The sequence below is a fragment of the Watersipora subatra genome, chromosome 2 (assembly GCF_963576615.1).
Source record: "Watersipora subatra chromosome 2, tzWatSuba1.1, whole genome shotgun sequence".
In the NCBI taxonomy this organism is placed as follows: domain Eukaryota; kingdom Metazoa; phylum Bryozoa; class Gymnolaemata; order Cheilostomatida; family Watersiporidae; genus Watersipora; species Watersipora subatra.
Genome location: NC_088709.1, coordinates 36086551 through 36100497, shown reverse-complemented (window position 1 = coordinate 36100497; position 13947 = coordinate 36086551). Strand labels below are relative to the sequence as shown.

At 36.7% G+C, this 13947-nt stretch overlaps 1 protein-coding gene across 1 annotated transcript in view; it reads left to right on the top strand.

The window, feature by feature from the left end:
• The window catches only part of LOC137387280 (guanine nucleotide-binding protein G(i) subunit alpha), a 62732-nt gene that overhangs the window by 43583 nt on the left and 5202 nt on the right, over positions 1–13947 (top strand). The window contains exons 7-8 of the mRNA XM_068073633.1: positions 3711–3840; positions 11737–11890. Coding sequence (XP_067929734.1) covers positions 3711–3840; positions 11737–11890 — 284 coding nt within the window. The remainder of the gene's footprint in view (positions 1–3710; positions 3841–11736; positions 11891–13947) is intronic.

Sequence of the window (13947 nt, the reverse complement as noted above, 5' to 3'; positions counted from 1 at the left end):
CGTATCAAATATAGATGCTTGCTACTTTACAGTTTTGTTTCGGCTTGATCTAATCATCAAGTCGTGATCTGATCATGTGACCCAATACTTCGCAAATAATTTCTGCAGCACTTTTCGATTATCACAGGTGACCAACAGGCTCGTCATGATTATCAGACAATGATATGTACTCCTTCGAGCTAAGGTTAAAAAATTAAACAAATTTTTACGGTAAGTTATAAGATATCAGTGCTAAAAATGACAGCATTACAATGACGATAAAACAGACACGTAGGAACAATAGACATGGTTTTATTGAATGCGTGAAGTATATTTGTGAAAATATTTTGACGAATGAGGTTGCATGAAAGTGTAAACAGAAACCATCTTGCAACAAATACGTCCCATTTGAGCTGTTTTGGAAAGCGAATCCAAACTACGGCGGTCTCGTATGGCTGCGATTAACTGTTGGTTTTTTAGCTTTAAAGAGTTTGTAATCACATTCCCACATATTTTCACCTACAACACAATAGAGTAAGACATGGCGAATCTTTTGATACCAAATAACTGCAATGTGAATTTTGTTGCAAGTCAACCTTTAATGTAGTTGGCTCAATCTCCAGGCACCATGATCTAGGCTGTCTATTCATGTGTTTGATGCTGGCGGTCAGCGCATTTAATACTGACCCACAAACTCAAAGTTCATCGAAATCAGACTGGTCGTTTAGTACAATATGCCTAGTTGAGCACCTTTGATTACTAATTAGCGTGATGAATGTCAGTGTTGTTCAATTATGGGTGGCCTCCAAATAAGGGTTGGTGCTAGGATATTGGGTTTGTGTTCATCTAAACAGGTCCAGGTTTCACACTGACTGAGTAGAAATAAATTGAGAAACTATATTGTGATTAGATATACTGTTCATAGTGTCATTTTATAACATTTTTGGTTAGTGGTGTGCCGTAAAATTTCTCAAATGTAAAAATGTGCCTTGGCTCAAAAAAGGTTGAAAAACATTGGCCTAATGAATTCATCAATCTTGAGATTGTATGACACTTACAGCAGGGGTTGTATAATATATGCAACAGATATCGTATGATATGTACAACAAATCTTGCATGATATGTAGAACAGATTGTATGATATGTGCAACAAAGATTGTATGATCTGTATAACAGAGATTGTATTACATTTACAACAGATGCTGTATTGCTGTATGACATGTGCAACAGGGATTGTATGGTATATGCAACAGGGATTGTATGGTATGTGCAACAGATTGTGGAATATGTACTGCAGATATTGTATGATATGTATAACAGAAAAGTATCATTGCGACTGTATCAAGTTGATTATATCAAGTGGTGCCCAGTTAGCAGTGGATTGTTTATTTTCACCTAGCCATGGTGCTCAATTTTGTCACAATAAACTACAGCTCTAATGACCCTAACAACCAATGAGTAGTTAGGCACGTGTGCCTACTAAACACATATCTCATCTGCTTCTGTTGCTTAGCTATAATATACAATTGGTTCATGTTTGATTATCTAACACATCACAATTTCAGCACAAATGCTGCATGCTGCCAGCTCTTATCACAAGTACTTTGCTGTAACTCTGCTGTAACTTTGCTGCCACTGGTAAAGCATGAAATCATCAGAGCATAAACAAACATCCTTCTCCCACCATCTTGTAAATATGGTAAAACCTCTATTTGAATGCCACCTTTTTGTGAACGTCATCCCTAATAGAATGACACTATAGCCGAATGGTTGAAAAATACAGGGCCACCTTTTTATTGAAGGCCACCTCTATTAGGCCACCGCGTTGTCATTTATTATGTTTGATCGTTACGAAGCCATTATAGAGAGTGATCGTAACGAAGCCATTATAGAGAGTGATCGTTACAAACCCATTATAGAGAGTGATCGTTACGAACCCATTATAGAGAGTGATCGTTACGAACCCATTATAGAGAGTGATCGTTACGAAGCCATTATAGAGAGTGATCGTTACAAACCCATTATAGTGATCGTTATGAACCCATTATAGAGAGTGATCGTTACGAAGCCATTATAGAGAGTGATCGTTACGAAGCCATTATAGAGAGTGATCGTTACAAAGCCATTATAGAGAGTGATCGTTACAAAGCCATTATAGAGAGTGATCGTTACGAACCCATTATAGAGAGTGATCGTTACGAAGCCATTATAGAGAGTGATCGTTACGAACCCATTATAGAGAGTGATTGTTACGAACCCATTATAGAGAGTGGTCGTTACAAAGCCATTATAGAGAGTGATCGTTACGAAGCCATTATAGAGAGTGATCGTTACGAACCCATTATAGAGAGTGATCGGTAGAAAATCATACTAATAATGACTCGGTTACATCAATAACAATTCTTTGGTTGTTGCAGTAGTTGTTGCCATAGTTTTAGCGATGGTTTGCCTGAAATGATCGATCATCATTACCATCAGAGCTACACTCGGATTCGAAGTCACTAAGGTCTAAATCCTATCCAATGTTTTAAGAATCGTCCATACTGTGGTGTATAATTTTACCTGAAGACTAAAGAGTTTTGATGATCGGTGAGAATACTTATCAGGAATGCTGTACGACATCATAGCAGCCAGTGTTATGCCGTATGGAAGTCCATTTTTTAACTCAAGTGTTATGGTCTTTTTTTTCAAACTTTGAAAGCTCCACCGTCGAAATAGTTAACTCTTTGCTAATAACTATTAATAACTACATATAATTCGTTTTACTCCCAAGTAGTTCCTTGTTTAATTCGCTCTGATACTTGTATGTGAAAAAATGGTTTAGCAAAAATGGTGAGGTTGACAGCATTAACCCTTTCATGCCGAATTCCAAATTATCTGGGAAGAAGTCGTTATCCCCTGAACCAAATCCCAAATTATCTGGGAGCAACTTTTCAAGCAAACAATTTGTTCAAAATTCGTTTGCTATATCGTAATTATACCATTCTAGATAAGTCTCAAAAGCTGATGTGATTATAAGATTTACTTGCAGGTGAGTACAGTACTAAACTCTGAATAAAGGGTGAGCAAGACATATAAAAAATAACAATAGTTTCCATTATCTGACTGCTGCGATAGCATGTTTTTGTTGCGAGTTGAGTAAATGTTGATGTAGTATGATTATATTTTCAAGTAGTCTGGGCATATTGTCATTAATAATTACTTACTAGCAGCTAAATACAATTCGAAGTTGACCAACCATGTTTTACATAATCACAATTATCTCAGCTTGTAGTGCATGAATTTTCATAATTTTTTTCACCGGTCATGTTAACAAACGTATTAACAACCTAAACTTATAGTTTGCCATGGCTTCAAATAGAGGTTTTACAGTATGTATGAAGTAGTGGTCAAGCTTGTTCACTTAGGGCGTATGTCAACAATATCATCTCTTTTTTCATACAATTTACTGGTAACTGGTAACACAGGGATATGTTGTGAGTTCACTTGGCCCTTTCTATATCAATTTCGTAGATGCTATACCAAGATTTGAGGTAGTTTGTGCGCTACTACATACCAAATACATGGTGGCGTAATGACTCGGTTGGTAAGTAGCACATACCAAATACATGGTGGTGTAATGACTCGGTTGGTAAGTAGCACATACCAAATACAAGGTGGCGTAATGACTCGTTTTGATAAGTGTTCGGTGACTCATAGTGTTTATCTGAGGCATTGCTTCTTTTACCTAGGATGTTCGACGTAGGTGGGCAACGGTCAGAGAGGAAAAAGTGGATTCATTGTTTCGAAGGGGTTACAGCAATCATATTTATAGTGGCCATGAGTGAATATGACCTGACACTAGCAGAAGACCAGGAAATGGTAGGTAGACTTATATGGGAGTTATTGTTTTTGCACCTCATTTCTCTGAGCTAGGGCACTCTACTAAATTATAGTTACCCGCCTGTTTGGATCCAAATGCTGTCAATTGGAGTTTGGATTATATCAGCAATAGATTTGTGTATGGCTCTGCTTTTTAACTGGAGTTAAGAGATAATCTATGAATCCATAGAGAACTATTATTGCTATGCTGAACTTGCTTTCAATTCCTCATGCAACATAGAGCAGAAAAACACCCAATAGCAGGAATATCGTAGCGGTACTATCAGTGTTTGATCGTAACTGGAGATGAAATGTTAGAATTTGATTGTTATTAAGGCGTGGTCACACGAGCACCGAACCGACGTAGGATCGGTTCGGTTCGGAGGCTGGTTCGGTTCGTGGCACATGTCACACGGCCACCGAAGTAACTTCGCTTCCTAGATACCATACGTATAGAGACAGGACACGGTTTCATTAGTAGTTGTTATGTATTTGAGTTAAATATTTCTATTGTAAACAAAAAAACTTTGAGGAACAATTATAAATTATAATTACACAGCAGATTTATCAGAAGATCGTTCGGCTGCTCAAAATAAATCACTCGATACAAATATTTTGCTAACCCTTCCCATCAACATAATTATATTTTTTTATTAACATATGAATGTTTTTCTATGCTGAGTACATAACAAACAAAAACAGTCTTTATCATAGTACTGTGGTTTTACATAAATAAATCAGTCAACGATAGTTCATCAGGATGAATATGACACATTACTTATATTCTACACGAAAGAAAATCACAACCATTCCCTAACATTTATGCAAAACTTAAGTGCAACATCTTACATTTATGCAACCCAATCACAAGTCCGGGTGAACCTTGTCGTAAATTGCTTCATGTTGTTTATTTAACGAAATAAAAGTTTCGTCCCATTTCTTTTTTAACTTTACTCACACGCACGTAAGAAGAAATGTGACGCGTGCTCGCTAGAATTCTAGAATTTTAACCAGCCAATAAGAGCAAGGGTTCGGCACGAAATTTCGAGCAGTACCGAAATAGTTCGTTTCGGCCAGAAATTTCCTCAGCCGAACTTTTTAGAGCTGAAAACGACGTCGTTTTGCGTCATTTAGTTCGGTTCGGTGCCCGTGTGACCACGGCTTTAGTGTGGTCAAATATCAATGATGTGATGGGGCTGGTGGTGCCTTCTGCTCAGTCATCGTGTCATATTATAGGCTAGCCAAGTCATTCACTAGTGTTACATGCTACGAATGATACGCAGGAATGGTCACACAACTCGCGATTGTTTGTAGCTGATGAGTTTACATGCTACGAAGAAATTGTCGTACAACTCTGCGTTTTCTATATTAGCCTGTTGCGCTTTTATTTACAATGGGGCGTATAATTTATATTGCAGCTGGCACTCCTAAAATGCCTCTAAGATCAACGTTAATGTCAGAGCGTGTAAGAAATTTTCCTGTAAATTTCAGTGTTAATATTTTCTATTTTGAAGATAACATTTTTAAAACACGGATATTAAAAACAGAGCTGCGTAGGGATGCTGTAAGAACCTCACTAATCAAAACGGTGAAAATCCAACCTCCGTTCGCAAAGATTTGTGCAATAATACGAATATCGATGTTTACATGATACGCAATACTTTGTTGTTGATACAAAGTTAAAAAAATTTAAGTAAAGTTGATACAAAGATAAGATTCGACATTTTGAACCATATACATGCTACGAAGATTAAAAATACGACAAAACTTTGTAGCATGTAACACTAGTGAAAGTCTACAATCACTAGTGTTGCATGCTACAAATTTTTGAGCTTCGAAGTTGTGGTTTTGATCATAGGAATGAGGAGGGTGAATTTACATGATACGCAGCAGTGGTCGCACAACTCGCAATTATTCGTAGCTGACGAATTTACGTGCTACGAAGAAATTGTCGCACAACTCTGCGTTTTCTATATTAGTCTGTTGCGCTTTCATCTACAACGGGGCGCATAATTTATATGCGCCCTTTATTGCGGCTGACACTTCTAAAATCCGTCAAATGTCAATGTCAAAGCGTCTAAGAAATTTTTCTTTCGTAATCGGAGATAATATTTTTTTATTTTGGAGGTAAGATCTGTAAAATACATGCATTAAAACAGAGCGGTGTAGGATTGCTGTAAGGACATCACTAATGAAGACGATGAAAATCCAACCACCGATCGCAAAGATTTATGCAATAATACGAATATTGATGTTTACATCATACGCAGTACTTCGTTGTTGATACGTTTTCAAAAATACCCCTTTGAAACAGAGGTTTGAATCGCTTCAAAGAATTAAAGATTCAACATTTTAAACCATTTACATGCTACGAAGATGAAAAATACGACAAAACTTCGTAGCATGTAACGCTATTGAATGTGCATGTAGCTAGTGTGTCCATCGCAGTATCTAACAACCTTATTGGTTAATGAGATGACCAGGTTGGATATTTGGGTCAGAGTTGCTCTATTTCATCTGACTGCAATAATAGTTTGTTTGTCGAGTTTTGGAATATGAATTTTTACGAGGGTTACAGTAAACATGGTTTATCGTAGAATAATTTCTAGATAGGTTTTCTTCCTCAACTGCCTAGTACACCTTTCACTTCTCTGTTTGCCCTTCAAGCACTATCGAGCCATTGTAAATTGTCACCGTGCAAGTTTTTTTTCTGGCTTCATTACTCATGCTACCAGGCCAACTCATTACTCATGCTACCAGGCCAACTCATTACTCATGCTACCAGGCCAACTCATTACTCATGCTACCAGGCCAACTCATTACTCATGCTACCAGGCCAACTCATTACTCATGCTACCAGGCCAACTCATTACTCATGCTACCAGGCCAACTCATTACTCATGCTACCAGGCCAACTCATTACTCATGCTACCAGGCCAACTCATTACTCATGCTACCAGGCCAACTCATTACTCATGCTACCAGGTCAACTCATTACTCATGCTACCAGGTCAACTCATTACTCATGCTACCAGGCCAACTCATTACTCATGCTATCAGGCCAACTCAGTACTCATGCTACCAGGCCAACTCATTACTCATGCTACCAGGCCAACTCAATATCCTGTCAAATAATCAATAAATTCTTCCTGCAGCGTTGATCAATGCTCACCGAATCTGAAAAAGCTCTGCAGATGGTGCATCCTCTTGTTTCTAAGTAATCAGTGAATGATAATCATGTTATAAATACTGCTGTACGAAAGACATGCTGTTATGTCTTCTTTTTTGTCCACCTCAGTCTATTTTCAGCGTGTTAATAGAGAGAGGGAGTCGTCGACTCATGTTCCAATTATAGAATAACCTGCGTTTAACCTGATAGCAATATTGCAAGTCTAACTTAAAATTGGAGCCATTTTAAGGTGTTAGTCTGTTCGTCGGAAGAAGTTTTTGACTATTATTGTTAGCAGCTGATTTTAATAATTTGGTGGCTTCTCTTAAAGTGCTACCGTAAAAAGGGTATTGTTGTGAGGTCTATTACTGTTTCATAATTGACTCTTTGACCGATATACATGTCTATTACTGTTTCATGATTGACTCTGACCGATATACATGTCTATTACTGTTTCATAATTGACTCTTTGACCGATATACATGTCTATTACTGTTTCATGATTGACTCTTTGACCGATATACATGTCTATTACTGTTTCATGATTGACTCCTTGACCGATATACATGTCTATTACTGTTTCATGATTGACTCTTTGACCGACATACATGTAGATGTCTATTACTGTTTCATGGTTGACTCTTTGACCGACATACATGTAGATGTAGGTTACTGCTTTATGGTTGACTCTTTGACTGTGAGAGAATAAGTTTTAATCCCAAATACACAGAAATTGCTAGTCACCCTAAAATAACGTAGAGCGGACCAAAATAAAAAAATATTGTAAAAAGTAATTTCAGAGTTGTATATATAGCAAATATATATATTTTTTTAATATAAATTAGTATGCATCAGTGTTAAAAAAACATCTTTTTGCCCACATTTCCCACTTTACATCTGCTAGCGCTAGCATTGCAGCTCCTATAGTCTTATACTGTACATTCATTACCTTCAGGCCAATGCTTGTCAGCAAAACAGAAGCTATCATAAAAATTTCATTTGAATGCCAGGGTGCGCTATTTTTCAACCTGCCCCTTAGAGTGTCGCTTTATTTAAGGTGACATTCAACTAAAGGGTGGCGTCGTATTTTTCAAACACTTCCATCAGAATGTTGAGAAGATAAGTTTAACCCTTTCACCGGCTAATAAGAATGTCGCCTATATTTTGCACTCTACTCGGCGGTGCGCCATTAACTCTTGGGTACAAGAAATTTGCTGAAATACCTCAAACTTATAGATCTTTGAATAAATATGCACGAGGAAGCTGATACTTGTCTCTCCCAGTTGATATATATTGCTTACAATTAACCTACTATGATCTTACAGCCTGATATCTATTGCTTGCAATTAACCTACTATGATCTTACAGCCTGAGGTGCTATTGCTTGCAATTAACCTACTATGATCTTACAGCCTGAGGTGCTATTGCTTGCAATTAACCTACTATGATCTTACAGCCTGAGGTGCTATTGCTTGCAATTAACCTACTATGATCTTACAGCCTGATATCTATTGCTTGCAATTAACCTACTATGATCTTACAGCCTGAGGTGCTATTGCTTGCAATTAACCTACTATGATCTTACAGCCTGAGGTGCTATTGCTTGCAATTAACCTACTATGATCTTACAGCCTGAGGTGCTATTGCTTGCAATTAACCTACTATGATCTTACAGCCTGAGGTGCTATTGCTTGCAATTAACCTACTATGATCTTACAGCCTGAGGTGCTATTGCTTGCAATTAACCTACTATGATCTTACAGCCTGAGGTGCTATTGCTTGCAATTAACCTACTATGATCTTACAGCCTGAGGTGCTATTGCTTGCAATTAACCTACTATGATCTTACAGCCTGATATCTATTGCTTGCAATTAACCTACTATGATCTTACAGCCTGAGGTGCTATTGCTTGCAATTAACCTACTATGATCTTACAGCCTGAGGTGCTATTGCTTGCAATTAACCTACTATGATCTTACAGCCTGAGGTGCTATTGCTTGCAATTAACCTACTATGATCTTACAGCCTGAGGTGCTATTGCTTGCAATTAACCTACTATGATCTTACAGCCTGAGGTGCTATTGCTTGCAATTAACCTACTATGATCTTACAGCCTGACGTGCTATGCTTGCAATTAATCTACTATGATCTTACAGCCTGAGGTGCTATTGCTTGCAATTAACCTACTATGATCTTACAGCCTGAGGTGCTATTTGTTTGAGCTTTAAAGTTTTTTCATTTTAAATTTGACGGCATATTTTTATTTTATAACTAGAAATTCCACTGTCATACAGCCCACGACCAAAGTGATATTGGAAAAAAGAAAGGGTACTGATGGTTGAGAAATGCAATATTAGCAGTCAAATAGGATAACTGCAATGGTAGCTGTAATGTACTGGGTGTTATTATATACAACAAATAGCAATAATGAAAGGAAAAGATTATATGTTTATATCTCTCCTCCTGTAAAAAAAGAAATGCAATATTGGCCAATATTAGAAGTAAAATGCACTGATATCATTAGAATAACCAATATTATTTATATAGTAATAATAAAAAACCAATGCACAATTTTGTTTACATTTCAAAACGGCATAGCTAACAATATCACGAAGTTGTGATATTTATATAGATTTTTAGAAAATCTGTATTACGTAGTCATTGTCCTGTAGTCATCCAAACTTATAACTAATTATTGCAATAATCTCATTAGAACCGTTAGAAAAAATATCATCGTCATGCCTTTACTTACACTGCGTTAGATTTTTAGAAAGTCTGTACTACGTAGTCATTGTTCTGTAGTCATCCAAACTTATAATTAATTATTGTAATAATCTCATAAGAAACGTTAAAAAATATCGTCATTTGCTTTACTTATACTGCATTGGACATCAGTTAGAATGGGAAAGTATTCAAATTTGTCGGCAAATGAAAATGAAAAAATTGAAATCGGCAAAAATGAAATGATTTCTGTACTCCTATGTTAATTGCCAAAACCTTCGGCAATTCGACAATGCTATAGACTGGCGAAAAGTGCACGTTATTTTTTCGTGAAATGCGCAAGACTTCATCGTTCTATTATCTGTCCCTCGGTGTTTCCATTTTCGGTCTTAACTTTTATTAAACCAAGCTTTTCAAGTGTTTTGTGGCGATTTTCATTGAAATTAATCTGTCTATTTGTGTATAATCTGATCAGATGGGTAAGTTTTAAGATAATACCGACGGTTTACAAAAACTTGGTAACATATTTAAATAGGTTTAAATGTGTTTTGTATCGTTATTATACTTTAACGACTTTACATAACGATGCTTAAATTTGTTGATGAAATTTCTTGACGAGGGTTCGTCTCATTGTTGATGAATAATTTTCGTAAGTTGTGTGCACATGCATTTATCATAAAAACTCCCACACTTCACTCCGCTCGTTTGGTCGTGGGGTTATATTTATAAGTTATATTATGTATATTGTATATTATAAAAACTCATTGCACTAATCGATATGTTTGCTACAGTTGTGCAGCCAAAACTGGCTTTTTATGTGCAATAGAACAGGAGTTACGAGCATCGATCCATTGTAAGCTGAGTTCAAATTACCGCAATCGTGGTATCAAATAATACGCTATAAGTCTGACAATTTATAAGTTTTATAATAATAATAATTTAAACTGCAACAAATATATATATTCAAGAACAAGTGGCTAACAAACTATAATTATAATACATGCAGAAAAAATTTAACATTTTAAAACAAATATTTCCATTTTTAAAACAAAAATATTAGCATTGTTTGCTCGGCCAGTTGCATTGCTTCTGTTTGGAGCCATTTCATATTCTTCTGATTGTTCAATGCCTTCCACAATGTCTTCTGACCTCAACCCATCTTGTGCACAGCTAAGCTTGTCAATATTAAAGTCCAAAAAAATTTTTTAACAGAGCGAAACTTTCATGCGATGTCATATTGAATAGAAACTTGTAACGTGTAATCAAAATAGTCTCAAATGTTAACCTCAAAACATGTAATAGCACATTTCCATCGTAAATGCGAAAACTTTTTCCCCTATACATCGCAGTATCGAGACGGCATTAAACAAGAGCTGCTTAAAATGACAAACTAAAAACATGAAGTTGAAAAACGGACTTTGATATGAACAGAAACAACGGACCTCGATATGAACAGAAGCAACAGACTAATTAATTGTTATTGATGTAATCGAGTCATTATTAGTACGATTTTGAAGACACTTTTCTAATGATCACTTGCTTACGGTTATGGGTTCGTAAAGATTAGGAATGTCAAATAGTATCAGTCAAATAGAAGTGGCGCTCCATTTTTCAACCCTTCTCCCATTGTGTCGTTCAAATACGGATTCTAGGATAACATGAAATGTAGCTTTTGGTCAAAAGACTTGTTCTTAGCTTTAATTTTACACGTGTTCTAGGATTGGCTGTCTCTACACGTGTTATAGGATAGGTTGTCTCTACACGTGTTCTAAGATTGGCTGTCTCTACACGTGTTATAGGTTAGGTTGTCTCCACACAAGTTTTAGGATTGGTTGTCTCTACACATGTTCTAGGATTGGTTGTCTGTACACGTGTTCTAGGATTGGCTGTTTCTAAACGTGTTCTAAGATTGGCTGTCTCTACACATGTTCTAAGATTGGCTGTCTCTACACGTGTTCTGGTATTGGCTGTCTCTACACTTGTTCTAAAATTGGCTGTCTTTTAGAATCGCATGATGGAAAGTATGAAGCTGTTTGATTCTATCTGCAACAACAAGTGGTTCACTGAGACGTCCATCATCCTATTCCTCAACAAGAAAGACTTGTTTCAGGAGAAGATTCGAAAGTCACCGCTGACAGTCTGCTATCCCGAGTACAATGGTGAGCATGAACTCTCAGATTTTCTCCCTATCATTATGCTGTGTAATTCATGTATGGGGTGTTGAGTTGTCTCTTATGCCTTTGATTTGTGCTTGCTGCAAATATTTAAAGCCTCTCTCGCTCTCTGATACAGCATCAAGGCTGGTTCACATTATATCGCCATTACTCAGCATTTTCTGTTCGGCGTTAATGTTCGATTATGTGAACCGTGAATCAATAGCATTGACGAAGCATCGCGGACACGTCGGGAAAGTTTGCAGTTGTCAAACTTTTCTGATATTTCGCCGAGCATCGAATGCGAACCATTTGGGCGATGGTAATTCGTGGCCACGAATAGCGTGATTTATTCATATCCATTTATGGTAGTTGCCGCAGGACTGGTTTTTTGTTCCAGCACCGAAAATAAAGAGGTTTCTTCACGACAATTTAAAAAATTGAATGAAAACGCTACGTCACGAATTATTTCCTGATGCAAACACGAATGCGTTTGTGATAGTGTGAACATGAATATCATCGACGATCACTGTAGTATTGTGGTATCAACACCGAGATACTGCGATATAGTGTGAACCAGCCTTTAAGAACGCTTCAACATGCTTCAGTGCATGTATGTATTCTATGAGATACAGAATGAGTGCTTGTCATTCACAGGTGTCTATATACGGTGTAGCTAGTTATAGCTATATACATTATAGCTAGTTATAGCTATATACATTATAGCTAGTTATAGCTATATACATTGCTAGCTGCATTACCCGTGTTCGGGAACAGATTCACGTAAAGCAATAGTTTTATTGAGAGTTGTCTTTCATACTGTAAAACAACTCCAAACATGCAATTTACTGAAATTTTTGTGCTGATCAGACTGCATACACATATGCAGTCGTCCATGTCAATAATGTTGGAGAGAACAATGGAAATATGCAATGTGTTTTACAGCTAGTCTACAATGCATCAGTCTTGAACCACTCAAATCGGAGTTGTCCTAATTTTGTACACAGAACTGATAATGAAATTGTCATTGCTAGGCAAACTGACGTTCTTCAAACTGGCAGTATTGAAAAGTTTTACATATTTTGAGAAATTCTAGAAAATATTTTGCTATTGCACTGCTAAGCTATCGCCAGCATTTATTGAATTGAGACTTCTACATGCTTAAAACACTAATCATGACTCACCAGTTCTTCGTCAATAGCCTGTGTTTTGACATGGTATATACAAACTGTGAACCAGTAATGTGGTTGTGTTAATAAAATTCATTATCAATAATATCTACTCTATAAACTACATACAGTCAAACATGGATAACTCGCCCACGGATAGCTTGAACACATGGTTAACTCGAACGGTTTCTTTGGTCCGTTCCCACGTAATGATAAATTGCTATAGATAACTCGATCTCAACTCTGTTAACTCGAACAGTTTGTTGTTATCGCTTTAGAAAATCACTTTATTCCAAGTCATAGAGGTAAACCTCAACCTTTCATAAATCGTAGGCGTCGTTATTACCACTGTCGGCAAAATATTTTTGTCAACGACTTTTCTAATGGTTTGGTGAATTTTGATTTTTACCAAACATCCGCTTAGCGATCGCCTTTCGGAAGCATGGAAAAGTGAGGTGACCTTCGCATAAACTTCAAAAAAATCGGCAAAATTGATCTCGGTTAAAACGCTCAAAAGAGAAAGATGTCCTTCCTTCTGAGCATTTCAACAACGATCAAGTTTTGCCAATTTTAATCTAAAAAATCGTCCTGGCAATAACATCACCTCAAACAACAAAACAATCTCAAGTGATAGAAAAATCTCCTATACTTTTTGATAAAAAAGTTTTAAACTTCACATTAGAAGCATTTAATTTGAAACAAGCCATTTATGCTTTTGATTTCTATTATAGTTTGTATATGTGCATGTATCTACTAATAAATAAGTAAATACATGGACTTGTGACAGTGCTCTGATAACTTGAACGCTCTGATAACTTGAATACTTTCGCTCGGTCCCGTGAAGTTCGAGTTATCCATGTTTGACTGTATATGGCCTCTCGCCTTTCCAACGTA